The 15,337-nt window shown below is 38.9% G+C and overlaps 1 protein-coding gene across 1 annotated transcript in view; it reads left to right on the forward strand.

Moving 5' to 3' along the window:
- NLGN1 (neuroligin 1) overlaps nucleotides 1-15,337 on the forward strand; it is a gene marked incomplete at its 3' end in the record, with an annotated part of 2,013,512 nt that overhangs the window by 1,188,678 nt on the left and 809,497 nt on the right. Inside the window, exon 1 of the mRNA XM_081087461.1 lies at nucleotides 11,289-11,464. Within this exon, the coding sequence (XP_080943587.1) occupies nucleotides 11,422-11,464 (43 nt within the window). The 5' untranslated portion in view covers nucleotides 11,289-11,421. Of the gene's footprint in view, nucleotides 11,465-15,337 lie in introns of the transcript that reaches the window.

Consider the following 15,337-nt stretch of genomic DNA (forward strand, 5'->3'; position numbering starts at 1 on the left):
ATGTCTGACTGAAGGCTTAGCTTAAGCCACAGTCAGACATCCTTAGCACTGCTGAGGAGGTGGGAGAGGCTCCGGACACCGCCGCTGCGCTTGCAGCCATCAGCCCTTGCTTCTGGCTGAGCGGTGCTCCCCATTTGGGAGTGCACTGACCACCAGGGGGCAGCTCCTGCATTAAGCGTCTGCCCCCTGGTGGTCAGTGCATGTCATAGCGACTGGTTGTTCCTGGTTGTTCCCCTGTTAGGGTCAATTTGCATATTACCCTTTTATTATATAGAATTCTATGAATCTGGCAGACCTGAAAGCAACACATGCTCTAAATGTGTGCCTCGAGAGTTGGAAGACAGGGCCATGTTTGCCTAGCATATTTCTTAAAATATTAAGGAAATATTAATCATATGTTAGTATTTAAGAAGACTAAAGGTTTTAGAAAAGAGGTGAGGGACAAAATGAAATAAGTACTCAAAGGTAATTTTAGCAATGAATATCTATTTCAATTTTTATGTTTATTCATCCTTAAAATTGCTCACGTATTTTGAGCCTTTCATTGCTTCAGATACCATATTTTCCAGTGTTACCCTGGGATTTTAAAAAATTATTTGTAATATGTTTTATTTATTATTTTAGAGAGAGAGGAAGAGAGAGACATAAACATTGATGAGAGAAGAATATCAATCTGCTGCCACCTACACTGCCCCTACAGGGGATTGAGCCTGCAACCCAGGCATGTGCCCTGACCAGGAATCAAACTGGTGGCCTCTTGGCTCATGGGTTGATGCTCAATCACTGAGCCACATCGGACTGGCATCCTGTTTGTTTGTTTGCTTTTTTCTTTCTTTCCTTATTTTCTACATTTCTCCCCATTAAGCTTATTATTTTGTAAAATCCATCCAGAAAAGTTTATCTAACTTCATTTGTTCTCTTTTTCCCCTTATTTCTGTAACTATAGAAAGAGAGCAGCTGTTCGTTTTAGAGAAAGTCTATTTTAGGTACTAGCTGCTTGTGGGGGAAGGTTGGAGACCTTAATCCTTTATCTCCTTCTCTGTAACAATGCTAGCCTAGGGAGGTAGTCAGCTGTGGAAGCAGAAGCGGAGCTTTCGGAAAGAAAACATTCTCAGTAGAAAGTAGTGACCCATTATGATGTTGAACAAAAGTAGTTTTCCCGGAATCATTTTTCTAGGAAACCATGTTATGCCATATTTTGACTTTATTTAAAGACGAAGAAGGAGGACAAAGAGGAAGAAGAGGAGGAGAAAGAAAAGGAGGAGGAGGAAAGAGAAGAACAAGAAGGGAAATAAGGAAAGTTAAAGAATAAAGTTCATAGAAGAAATGAAAGAAAAATAAAAAGAACTACAAAATTAAAGATAGCAATGTGATATACTTCCTAAGTTGACCAAGGCACTCTGTTAATTTTAATAAGTGATCATTATAGTTACTGTGTTTATTTTGTACCCATTCATCTATTATTAATGTTTTAAGATGAGTGAGAAGAATTGAATATTTCTAAATACCATGAGAAACCTGCTCTTTTATCTCAGCTTCACCTTAGAAGAGAAAGCTGTTACCCCCTGAGTAGCTGTTGATTGTTTTTTGTTTAGTGTTCAACAAGTTCCTGCAGCACATTTGGTTTTATTTATTTATTTATTTATTTATTTATTTATTTATTTATTTATTGAGTCTATAGTGAAGAGGCTGAATGACTGGGTTGTACTAGCAAAATATTATTAAATCTGTTTCTGTTGTAGATCATTCTTTGTCATGGAGATGAAACTTCTGTACCCTGAATTGGTCATTTCAGGGTGTTTGGAGGGAAAACATGTATCTCCAGGCTAATAATATCATGTAAGCATTTTCACTGCATTTTAAAAAGATGACATTCTATTATTATTCTGTTGTCTTCTTTCTATTAAACTTTGGTGTTCTTGAGTTTTAACTGTAGATTTTTTCCCCAGCTTTATTGTACATCGTTAAATTGTCTTAAAATTCTCAAATGGATGAGTTCACCATTCTATTCTATATCAAGCTGTTAGCATGCATATTCCTTATATTCCTTTCCTTTAATGATGTCCTTAGGGTTTTTCTTGAGGGAGTTTTGCCAGAGTTTGTTGAACAATGGATTGCTATATGTAAATTAGTCAAGTGTATGTGTGTGTGTATATGTGTGTATGTGTGTGTACACAGGCTCTTCATTTTATAGTTTCATGATGATGCCTGTGATAATAGGGTTCTTCCACTGAGTCTCAAGAAAAGCATTTTGGGGTCCCATGTATGGAAGGATGAGGTATAATCGCAAGATTTATTAGAGCAAAAACAAAGGACCACCCCCAGGTGCCTGCTGTCTCATCCAGGACCAGGTGGCTCAGCTCCATCTCTCTGTGGAAGGATTCCAGCTCCTGGGGCCTCAGACCTGCACTTGTTTTCACCAAGCCCAGAAGAAGGGCCAGGCCCCAGAGATGCTGGACATCAGAAGTTTCTACAGTTTAGTTTAGTGCATGCCATAGTTTAGCCCACTCTCTGCCCACTGCCAGCTAGATTAGTCTCTGTTCCTGGCTATGCTCTGGCTGAGCTGCCAAACCCAGGCCCATACTTGACCCCCAGGGCTGATGCAGAGAGTGTCTATGAATAACGGGCAAATGAATGAACTAACCTGGAGCTTTTTGGTAAGCTTTTATTATATTGTTATCAGTGGAAGTGGGGGATCCTTTTCCCCACTAAGTTCTGAGGGTTGAGTCCTTATGATACCTTGAAAAAATTAATTTTCAAAGGCTCACACGGGAGAAAGTGATCTTTATTTGTGTGGAATTGCATCCCTTGATTTGTAAAGTCCCATTTCTCTTAATCTCATCCTGGAAGTTGTGCACTTGAGGTTCCAGCAGAGCTAAAAGCAAAGCCAGCTTGTAAAGTTTCCGTCCGATGGTGGAGTTGAGTCCTAAGTAGCATCAGGCCAGTCGTAGTCCATTAGTTCATTGTGTGGGATCCACATGGCTATGAGCCATGTGGGTAGATGCAGAGGAGCCAGGAGAGGAAGCTCCCTGCAATCACAGTCCCAAGAGTCCCACAAACCAAGAGAAGGAGCTCCTTTGTTAGGAATTCATGCATCTCAAATCTTCCATGCCTCGCAGTGGCCATGCCTACTTTGGCCAATGACCTGTTCCCAGGTATGACTGACAGACAAATACCTTCCCTATGTTACCCAGACTTTTCTGGGCATGCGTCTTGTCTTCCTCTGTCCAGTCCCTTCCCTGAGCTGGGGAGAGACTGGTGGTACCCTGGGGAGTGTCCAATTGCAGCTTCCTGGCAAAGCTGCACAGATGTCAGGTCTATAAATGCGGCCTTCCCTTTGCTCCTTTCCAGTTGTTAACAACTGGGTTCATAACAGTGGTATCAATATTATGTTGGATTTGTGAAAGAATAGGCTTTCTTCAAACTATCCAATCTCTTTCCTGGCTCTTTGTGGGCTTGTGTTGGTCCCTCCCCGTGCGCCAGCTTGGCTTCTACTGTGTATGTGCCCAGCTAAGGATTTTCCCTTTTGTTCCTTCTTCCACCTCCTATAATCTGGGGAAATGGCCAGTTGTTCCCTGTGGAGATTGGAAAGCTAGTTCTTTCTTCCTCCTGGGGATTAGAGTCCCTTTGTCAAAGGGGGTGGGGGGCTTTCCTCTGGGGTGTCTGAAAGCTCTGGCTTCCTAGTTAATTTGGCTTAATGAGATGTCTGCTCTCTTTTGCTAATATCTAACTAGTTGCCTCTGTCTACAATAATACTATTAAATATACATTTAAATTTTAACTACTCTTTCTTTTTCAAATTATACTTAGCTATCACAACTAGTCTTTCCACTGTCAGTAGACTCACATTGATAAGGCTGAGTTTGCTAACAAGAGTTTATCAATTTGAAACGTTTTGGCATTTAAGCCAAGATTTCATGGGATCCTCATAAAAGTGCATAAGTCACTATATACTATGATTACAAGCTTGTATTTGATGTTTTGATACACAGTTCTGACACAATCTTAAACGGTATTGTTCCCAGCAGCAAATTAGAGTGCTTTAGTGGCAATAGGGGAGGAAACATTTTTCCTTCTATGTTCTTTGCCTTTCCTAATATAAATTGACATAAGACAGATTAACAGGAGGAAATGAACTTAATTACAAGAGCCCCATAAGAATATGAGGCCTGAAGGGCAGCCAGGTAAGTGAGGCTTAGATAGCATCCTGAGCTATAAAAGGATGTAAGGGAATAAGGGGAAGAAGGTCATTTACAGGAGAACTAAGGAGGTGTGTGGGAAACAAAGGTTGCCCTGTAATGCAGATAAGTTTATTTGGTTAAAAGTTATCTCTGGTAATAGCTCTCTTTGTGGTACAAGCCCTCGTTCCAATATGAATTTCAGTTGTTGGGGAGCGGGGGCGGGGGGAGGTGAAGAGCTTTTTCTGAATCTCCTCGGTTTTGATTGCATTTAGCTCAAAATAATCCTCATGACAAAGCGACACATTTTGGGATAGCCTGTTCTGAACCCGATCAGTAGTATCACTCCTACCTGACTTCCAATTTGGCACCTCTGTGTCTGTTTTTAGATGAGTCATGTCTATCTTAATTATGTGAAAGAATAACCCACAAAGCATCAGTAATTGTTAAGCAACTCTGCTGTGTGTGTATGTGTGTTAACATATAATTAAATAGTTTCTTGGCTTCTTTATTTAATATAACTGTAGTGGAAAGATAATTAAAATGATAGTACTCTTCCTGCCATTAATTATGACTTATCTTTTTTCCTTGTTAATGGATGCTTGTTACTACTGAAAGTTACTTTCTCCATCAATATTGACTTTCAAAAGATTCTGTATGCAATTTTATTGGGGGGGGGAAGAGAGAGAATTAAAGTTTAGTTAGTAGGATTGGACGGATAATTTTGCCTATCAATCAGTCAATCCTAATACAAAGCACTGAGTAGGCCTTAATTTTTTTATCCAAGTTTTTCTAGTATATTCACATGTATAGAAGAGTAAATACGATTATGTGCATATTGGATTCAACTATTTAGAATTATAATATCAATTGTGTTTGGGGATGTCAGAGAAGCTTGAGTAATTGAACTAGATGTTATTGGAGGATTAAGAGTCAGTGGGATGGAAAATTTGTGGTGATAAAGTAGTGACATTATTGAGTAGGTTGTGGAACAATGAACACAGGTGAGCATAGAAATAGTATGACTATGTTTTAGAAAGATCATGCTGGAAGATATAGAGAGGATGGATTAGAGGAAAGAAACAATTCATTTACGGAGTTACTGTCTTGGCAACAGAGGATAATTGCCTCACCTATAGGAAATGGAAAGTTAAGGAGGTGGATTTCAATGACATTTGGGGAATGTGGGAGGGCATATTCAAGAATAAGTTTCTGTTTAGGGCAACTGGGCGGACAATAATACTCAGATCCAGAAGAGGGGAGGTAGAATATTTTGGACCAGCATTTCCAAGCATGAGAAAATCTTTAATTTAGCCCTAACCATTCTTCTTGTGCAATGCATTTCCCCCTCTTTCCTAGCTAACCTAGCTATCTTGTTTAGCAACCATGGGAACCAGAAAATCCCAGCCTAGGAATTCTGTCTATAACCAACCAACAATGAAGGATAATTAAAGGTTGTCTTTCACCAGGTGAGTTTCTCAGGTGATAAGAGGTGCCTTCAGGAATAATTATCTTCCTTGTAAGAAGACACTTTCCCCCCTATTTTAATTATTTAATCTTTATTGTTAAAAATTTTAGAGCTGTCCCCCTTTCCCCCCATTGGCACTCTCCATCAAGCTCCCACACCTTCTCTAGGACTTCACCACAATAGTTTCTGTCCATGGGTTTTGCATATATACATCTAAGTTCTTTGGTTAATTTCTTCCCATACCCCAACCCCTGCCTTGACTCTTAAATTCCTCTGTCTGTTCCATGCTTCCATGTCTCTGAATCTATTTTGTTTGTCAGTTTATTTTGTTGATTAGATTCCACATATTAGTGAGATCATGTGATACTTGTCTTTTTCTGACTGGCTTATTTCATTTAGCATAATACTCTCCAGGTCCCTCCAGGATGTCTCGAAGGGTAAGAGATCCTTCTATTTTACAGCTGTATAATATTCCATGGTGTAAATGTACCAGAGCTTTTTTTATCCACTCATCTACTGATGAACACTTGGGCTGTTTCCAGAACTTAGCTATTGTAAATAGAGCTGCTATGAACATAGGGGTGCATATATTCTTTCTGATTGGTGTTTCAGGATTCTTAGGATATATTCCTAGAAGTAGGAAAGATATACTTTTAAATGGAAATTTACTGTATGCATGTAAGTTTTCTTTACAAAAGGAGACATTTACATTTTACTTTTAGGCAATAGAGTGGGGTAAGGAGAACCAGGTTCTCAATTACTCAAAATAATCCACATGTCCTAGAGGTATATTTTAGGGTGACATATTCTGGTACCCTTCAGGCACATCTACCTAATTCTTCAAACTATAATCAAAGATCCATCCTGGGTCCCAGAGTCTCATCTATATATATATAAAATCCTAAGCGACTGGTCGACCATTCGACCAGGTGACCGTTTGACTGGTTGCTATGAGATGCACTGACCACCAGGGGGTAGATGCTCAACATGGGAGCTGCCCCCTAGTGGTCAGTGCACTCCCACAGCGGGAGCACCACTCAGTTGACAGGCTCCAGACACCTGGCTCACAGCTGGCAAGTGCAGCTGCAGTGGCATGAGCCTCTCCTGCCTCCGTGGCAGCGCTACCCAGTGGCGGCAGCAGGCACAGCAGGGCCGAAAATGAGCGGGAGCGGTATGGTGCCTAGCCTGGGCTCAAGGTCCTCACCAGCAGCCTGCGGCATCACAACTACTACACCCCCCGAGGGGGTACTAGATTGTGAGAGGGCGCAGGCCAGGCTGAGGGACCCCACCGTTGCATGAATCTGTGCACCGGGCCTCTAGTGTTCTATAGCAGCCGTGGGCAAACTACGGCCCACGGGCCGAATCCGGCCCATTTGAAATGAATAAAACTAAAAAAAAAAAGACCTTACCGTTTTATGTAATGATGTTTACTTTGAATTTATATTAGTTCACACAAACACTCCATCCATGCTTTTGTTCCGGCCCTTCGGTCCAGTTTAAGAACCCATTGTGGCCCTCGAGTCAAAAAGTTTGCCCACCCCTGGTTCTATAGTCTATAATGCCAACATTCAGAATTTTAAATTATTACTCCTTTTTTCAAATTTTCACATATGTCTTTACTTGAAAATCAACTGAACATGTCAATAGCTACCCACAAGTTGAAACTGCAATACTGGTTTCTTCCTCTTGTGCAGTTTCGGTAGAACCTGCAAACTAAATGATAAAGGATGCGTCTGGAACATCTTCCTTTGCCCACACTCTTCCTGGAGTTTGCTTTAGAAATAGAAGGTTGGAAACACAATAGGTGATGTGGTTAAACACTTTTTATTTTGTCATCTAAGTTGTTTTTAAAAAATATGTTCAGTCCCGGCTGGCGTGGCTCAGTGGTTGAGCATAGACTTATGAACCAGGAGTTCACGGTTCGATTCCCGGTCAGGGCACATGCCTGGGTTGCAGGCTCAATCCCCAGTATGGAGTGTTCAGGAGGCTGCTGATCAATGATTCTCTCTCATTGTTGATGTTTCCATTGCTCTGTTCATTCCTCTCTGAAATCAATAAAAATATATTTTTAAAAATGTGCACAGTAATGTTATATCAGCCTCAGAATACATTCAAAGACATATTCAGTCTCATAGACTTCCTTTCCATGATTCAGAAAATGTTGATAATTTTAATAATTATGTTAGTTTCCTTTTCACATTCAGTGAAGCTACTCTGCCTAATGCCACCCATGCTGTGTGTGTGTGTGTGTGTGTGTGTTTGTGTGTGTTGCTAAAAACAAAATCAACTAAATAAATCTAATGATCTAATTGGCAATATTAAGCAATTCATGAATGGGGCAGGGTCCCATCTAGCAATTAGAAGGGCTCTCTGCGGGGTTGTACACAATGAAAGCTTTTTGTAGGAAGACGGGTGGAGCAAGGGAACTATTAACAGAAGAAGATAAATGATTATTTGTAGACCAGGACATCTTTTTGGGGGGTGGTTCCAGAGGAAAAGCAAAGGTTTTGTCATACAGATTGCTTCTTTCTATGGGGGCTAGAGAGGGCCCGTGGGACTGATTACCTCATTGGTATTGACCAGAAATTTTCAGACTGCTGGGTTAAGATTATGTTTCTGGGAAGGACTGAAAGATCAGTTAAGGTTAAATATTAAAAATTTAGTGTTGGTATAATGGACTTTAGCCCAAGTGACTCCATTTTAGGCCAGTGGTTTTCTCTATCAGTATATTTAAAGTAATGCATTTACTATTATTTTTTCTTTCATTTACTTGTATCTTTGACTCTTTTTTGAAAACTTTCATAATTATCCTCATTCCTTTATCCTTGTAGCTCTTAATAATTTGCCCTTGCAGATGAACTTCTAAACTTTATCATTTTTCTTTCCTGGAATAGATTCTTTAATTCACCTTTTCTGATGATGGTAATTTTATTCATCTTTACAAAATATGTTGAAGGCATAGGATGTGGTAGTAAATGTACTAGGCGCTAGAGATAAAGTGATCGACACAGAAATGGTCTCTGACATACAGATTGCAAGGGCAGAAGTAATTAAACAGTGCATACAATACAGTGTGATGGTGAGAGGAGAAGTTCTGTGTTGTTAAGGGGCATCTGGAAAGTGCAAAGAAGAGACTATGGGAGGAGCTAACTTTCCCCTACCCTTAGGTTCTTCTGGCTGGTCTAATACTCAGAGACTCGAGACAGATTAGCAAGAGAACATAACAAAATTTCATTCATACATATGTATGGCAAACCCTCATATGTGAGACAATCAAAGACCCCACATGCAGGAGAGATTTAGTGATAAAAAGGGGTATCAGGTATATAAGATATTCTGAGCCAGGAATGAGGAAATGCACCTTGGGGACTCAAAGGGTCATTGCAGGATGGTCAGGAGAACAGATGTTTAGTAAATAAAAGTTTGCCCTGCCATGTAGTTAGGTCAAAAGTTATCAGTGATCATCTCTGATGGCCAAGGCCTCTAATTCAAATTCTTCTAGGCAGTTTAGGGTGGGGGACATAAATTTCCCTTGATCCTGCAGCTCAAGTTGCCTTTAGCTCAAGACAATCTACATACCACAGAAGCACATCTTGGGGTGACTCATTCTAGGACCCACAAAACCTCAACCTAGAGTAGGATCAAGAAGATTCCTTGCATATGAATTAGGCAAAGGGCAAGTGATGAAGGAACCAGTATTCCAGGCATTAAAGGCCAGAGAGATGGGGGCGGGAGGCAATGACACAAGGGAACTGGAGGGGAAAGCAGGGGGGAGGAAGAGAGAGAGAGAAGGTACTTTATTAGTATTGAAACTGTTTCAGTATAGCTGAATGTCCAGCAACACAAACTTTTGAGGTTTCTGGTGTTTATAGTTTTACATTTTTCTTTGGCTCAGATATAGAACTCTTCTACTTTCATAATGACTTCCTACATGCCATAATTCAGTTGTTAGATAATGGGAGCTTTATAGGTGTTACTTTATAGGTGCCCAGGGCAGATATGTAAATCCATTAGCAAGCTTGTCATAATGAGTGAGGATTGATATGTGTGTTTCTTCCCTTATGCGGAAGTCAAAATGTGTTTATTATAATGTTGTATTGGCAAACATTCAATTTCAGGCTACTTTTGGTGACCCGTGTAGCACGGTATATATGTGACATCATGCAATTGTACTAGGCAAAGGAGTATGCTAGTTTGAAATGAACCACAACTATCATTTTAAATCAGAGATTTGTGATACTAAAATTACTGAATGAACCTTAGATAATAAATGGCCCAGCTCCCTCATTGAGCAGATGGGGAAACTGAGACAAGGAGAGGTAATGAAGGGAAGAACTCTAAGTGAACTCTGGTGAGGATCTGCTAATGTCACTTTTGTTTGCATTTCTTATACTTTTGAGAAAACTTGTCTAGGTGTTTGCCGTTTTTATTGTTGACATAACTTATGTAATCAGCCTTTCATTAATAAGTGAGCAAATGTGGTATGCAGATTTTTTCCAACTTGAAAATAAAAGAACTATTAAAAGAGGAGATATTTGCGACTTGGATTTTATATATATATTTTTTTTCTTTTTCTTTTTTTTTTTTTTAACTAGTCTAACCAAAGCTAACAGTTAAGGAATTCTAGAGGGAGAAAGTAGAGGTGTTTTTTTTTTTGTTTGTTTTTTTGTTTTTAATTTTAGATGTCTAATAGGAGATAGAGCTTAAATATATTGCCTAATTTTTGTGGTCTACTTTCTCACTTACAAATGAGTAAAGATAAATCTCTAACTTGTCCCTAATTTTTGCTAGAGATTATTATTATGTTTGAGGCACAATAGTTTGAGTCATGCTCACTATGTGCCTATGAAAAAAGCAATGCAGATATTGGTATCCACTTATAAATGAGGACTTGTGACACACCAAGTCATTTCGTTAAGACTCTCTGTTAATAAGTAACACAGCTAATGTCCGAACATAGCGACACCAGACACCAGTGCTCTATTTCAGCCTTATTTCTACTGGCCAGAAAGGGGAGAAGGACAAGAGAAAGGAGACAAGAATGAAGGTGATAGAAGAATAGGAAGAAGTGAAGGAGAGACGAAGAGGAGGAGAAAATGTTGCTTGTTTGCTTATTAGCTGCCATGGACAATGTCTAGCAGTCATCCATTACTCTCTCAAGTTTTGTGGTAATCCTCTGAAATAGATATTATCTATATTTTATAGTTGAGGAAGTCCAGTCTCAGAGATGTTGCATTCCTCTACTAGCTGCACAACTAGTAGTGGCCTGTCTTTCTACCACCGCACAACATTCATTCCCAGGCTCTTCCTTAGCTCTCTTTTTTTAAAAAAATGGACATTGCAAAATTCATGTTAAATTTTATTTGATTTCTGTAAGAGCAACAGATCAGAAACTCTAAAAAACAAATGAAACTCTGGCTCTGCACCACAGTGGGTTGGTAGCATCCACACACTTTCAGGAGGAAAATGAAAATCGGTTTCGGGACTAAAGTGAAAGTAAGGAATTAAAAGTTAATATTAAAACGGAAACAAAGCCACGTTTTGTGAAGCTCACATTATAATAGCAGCACATTGGATCAAAGGATGTGATCTCACTTCATAGTAAAACAGGTCCTGCAAGCCCAGGTAACTCAGGAAGCAGAATGGTAATTATTCACAGAAGAAAGCAGGTAGTGTACTGTTACACTACTACAGGAGAAAGTCAGAAGGTCAGGGCGCTCGCGGGGTAACTGACACAACTTGGAACTGTTCGCCCCCTTTAAAAAGAGATAAAAAATGGGAGAGAATGAAGCAAGTTTACCTAACACATCCTTGCAAGGTAAGTGCCAAGAGCCGCGGGAATTTCTGCAGTCAGAAATGTAAGCAGTGTCCATTACAGTGTGTGTGTGTGTGTGTGTGTGTGTGTGTGTGTGTACTGGGCTAAGTTTCAATGTGTGTTTTGACGGTGGGGAGAAAATGTGAGAATTGTTTCAGAAGAAGCTGGCTGTCTCTGTTTTGCTCAGCAACTTGACTGTCACAGACAGACACATTAAGGGAGCACAGGGAGATGCTTATGCTTATTACTGCCCAGCGTAGTGCTGGATCAATGGTGCAACCGACCTCTGGTTGGTTCATTATTCATTTTAGAGCATTCCCAAGAGAGATGGAGCACGGATTTTTGTCTCTACCTGTACAATTTTTATTTGTAATCAAGTTTTTCCATCTCTGGGTTTTATCAGCAAAGTGCCCTTGTAATAATGGAACTATTTCTAAAAGGTGGGAACCAGGATCTCAGCAGAGAGCAAGTCAGTGGGGAGAGCGGTCTGTTTTACATGCCTTACTTAATCAGATACCTTTGTCCTTTGAAGGCACTGGCTCTGTTGACATTGGCTTGACACGGCTGCTATGGTTAGGCTTGTTGATAGAAACAAGTACAAGGTTCCTCACATGTTTCACTTTTCTGAGTGAGGAAAATCTTTTCCTAAAAAACAAACAAAAAAATAGAAAGTGGGCCGAATGTTTATATGTTGCTTATATGCTTATATGATTTTTAGTAGTCTACTCTCTTATGATTTACCACTTTACAAGTAACACTTTAATCACGATTTAAAAAAAAATCTACTTATAATGCCATTTTTATTTTATTTTATTGTGTTCTTGTGAAGTTACCAAGGAAATCCCCAAGCCACTGAGTTTTCCACAAAGTGCATGTAATCAAACATATAAAACTACATCTGTGAAATATAACACATGCAAGAATAGTAATGAGATGATCATAGACATGCCTGGTTATAAACGTATAGAATCCAATTAATAGATTTAAATTATCTTCTTTATTCTCTTTAATAAATTCTCCACTTAACCGGCTTAAGAATCTCAGAAGCTTATTTTTAGTTCTGTATGTTTCCTAAAAACGTTTTTGAAACACTGCATAAAGTGCTATTGTAAAGCATTTTTAATTTAAAGGTTACAAAAAAAAGCCATTTAGTGCATTCCACTGAAGAAAAACTACGAGGTAAAAGACTCCTTTAGCATAATTCTATGAAATATTTTATTTGTATGTGTTTTATGGACAAAATATTATGCATATGATTCTTACTTGTATCTTACTAAATTGTGTCTGTAATATATTCCCTTGAAAAAGTATATGCTATTCATATAATAATGACTTTGTGTGAAACATATATGACTGCTAGGCAGCCATCTGCACAGCCTGTCCTAGAAGTGTGTGGGCGCCTCACCTTTGTCTGCATTCAAGGGACCAAAATAAACTAAGGAAAATGGGCCTTTCCTCTGTCCCCTTATCATCCCTTTTTGTGTCAGAATCATGGGTAATATTTATTTCTTATTTTAGAGTCTTAAAATATGTATAGCTTTTCTGTTGTTGTTTTTTTTCCTGATACTTCTATGTATGTTACATTTCTGGTACCATGTACCACTGTAAAAGGGTGATATATATATATATATATATTAGAATTAATAATCAGCATATATAAAAATGCACAAAGTTTGTAACAAAAGATATAGTAAATAATTTGAATGTCATGGTCTCGGTTAGAAAATGAGGTGCTTAGATCCATAAATCTCCTATAGTTGGGAAATGCGTGTGAGATCAGTTCTTTCCCAGGGTATTTTCCTGTATGCATTCTGTGAAAACTTTTCAATAGAGAATGTGTTCTCTTCCTATCTCATCTGAGTCAATGTATTCCTGGTAGATCTACAGAGAGCTCAGATATATCTTTTTGGGATATTGAAATGCTTCCATTCCAGTTGTATTTGTCTTAAGATTATTAAGTGAACCTATTAGTCAGGTGAGAGTTAATTAGAAACAACAGTACTTGGGTTGTTGGTTTTAAATTATTTCTGGATGCATTTCAAATTATAAATTAAAGCACTATGGGGATTATTTGCAGCTTTATTCATACATGTGAAGGTAAGAGGTTTTGATAAGTGTGTTTAATATTTTATAAAAGAAATCAAGATTTATCCTGAAATCTTCATGTATCTAATGCTCTAACATTCTGTTTTCTGTGCAACACCCTGTCCTGTAACTGAGCTTGAGTTTAAAAAGTATCCAAGTGAATAAAAAGGCATTTTGCAATGTTGTTTAATTTTGCCTTGACTTGATAGCATTTACCAAAATACTCTGAAGTTCTCTGAAATAATGTTGTTATTATCAGCTCTACTTATGAATAAGTGTTCTCTAGTAGAAATGACTATATTCAAATACTGTTTTGTACAGTAAACAAGTGGATGGTTTAAGTGTTTTGGCTATAAGATAATAAATGACAGTAGATTATTATTCGATGTCCATCATATACTTTGAATAATGGTTTTCCAAGGCCATGCATCGTATGTAGATTTCTAGATTCATTGCACCATCCCTAGCCAGAAATTGTGGGGCTGGCCATAGACATTGTCAATGATTATTCATTTTAGGACTATTTTCCTGTAGGTCTCTGTCCTATTTTTACACCCCGAAGCTGGTTGAGTGAGTCCTGGTTAGTGGAGCCCATCAACTATCAACATTTAATATTTCCAATAGTATTGGGAACCTATTCTTTTCTAAAAGAAAATGCAGGTTATCTTCAGCTTACTGTGAACATATCTCAGTTATCTTTTCAAACATGAAAAGCAATCTCACCCTTTCAGTCCCAATGAAATGTAACCCTGCAGACAATTATGTAAAGATTCCATACATGAAGGTTTACAATATTCTCAAGATTCACATAATAGAATTATATAGAGTAGGATAGAATGCCAGGATTTTCTTTCTAATTTTTTAAAAATATAAATTATATATATATATTATGACCAAAAAGAGTACGGGTAAATGCTTTTTGAGCATTGTCATTTGCTGAGAAAATGAAGCATCATTTCCTTGCATAATATCTGCAAACTCACAGGTACCATCAAGTGGCACTTGGTCCATCCCTGACAGTAGTGAAAGGCCGTGGCTGGGATGAGAGAGGGTATCAGTTTCCTTCTTGGCAAGCAACTCCCTGGAAAATTCATTAGGCTAAGGTTTCTCCAGAGGCTACCCCCTTGACAAGGAAGGGCCACTAACCTTTTTTCCACTTCTCTCAAAATTTGTATTAACTGGTAGGGAAGACTCTAGTCCAGGGGTGGGCAAACTTTTTGACTCGAGGGCCACAATGGGTTCTTAAACTGGACGGGAGAGCCGGAACAAAAGCATGGATGGAGTGTTTGTGTGAACTAATATAAATTCAAAGTAAACATCATTACATAAAAGGGTACGGTCTTTTTTTTTTTTTTTAGTTTTATTCATTTCAAATGGGCCGGATCTGGCCAGCGGGCCGTAGTTTGCCTACGGCTGGCCCAGGGCTACTCAGTACAGTCTTGTTCCTTAGGCTGCCTACTATCTGCTGCGTGGATGTGTTCGCGCATCTTCTAATTATAGCCTTCCTTCCTACCTCAGTTGTCCTTAGTTCTCTAGATCCAGGAAACCACTCAAGTCTAAAAAAACTAGAACTCAGAGGAAAATATTACAGAAGAGTTGGCTACATCCCATGGGATTTCAAGGCCAGCTTTAGACAGCAATCAGCAGAGAAGAGAAAATTCAGCTAACACACCGAAGGAGAATTTGGTTGTCAGAATTAGCTGGGGGGGAGGGGGGGGGGGACGGGAATCTGTAGATTGTTAAAATTTGCAAGTTAAGAGGGAGCTTAGAGGGCCTCCAGTCCAATATTTC

This window comes from Myotis nattereri (assembly GCF_964212035.1).
Source record: "Myotis nattereri genome assembly, chromosome: 3".
NCBI classification, from domain to species: domain Eukaryota; kingdom Metazoa; phylum Chordata; class Mammalia; order Chiroptera; family Vespertilionidae; genus Myotis; species Myotis nattereri.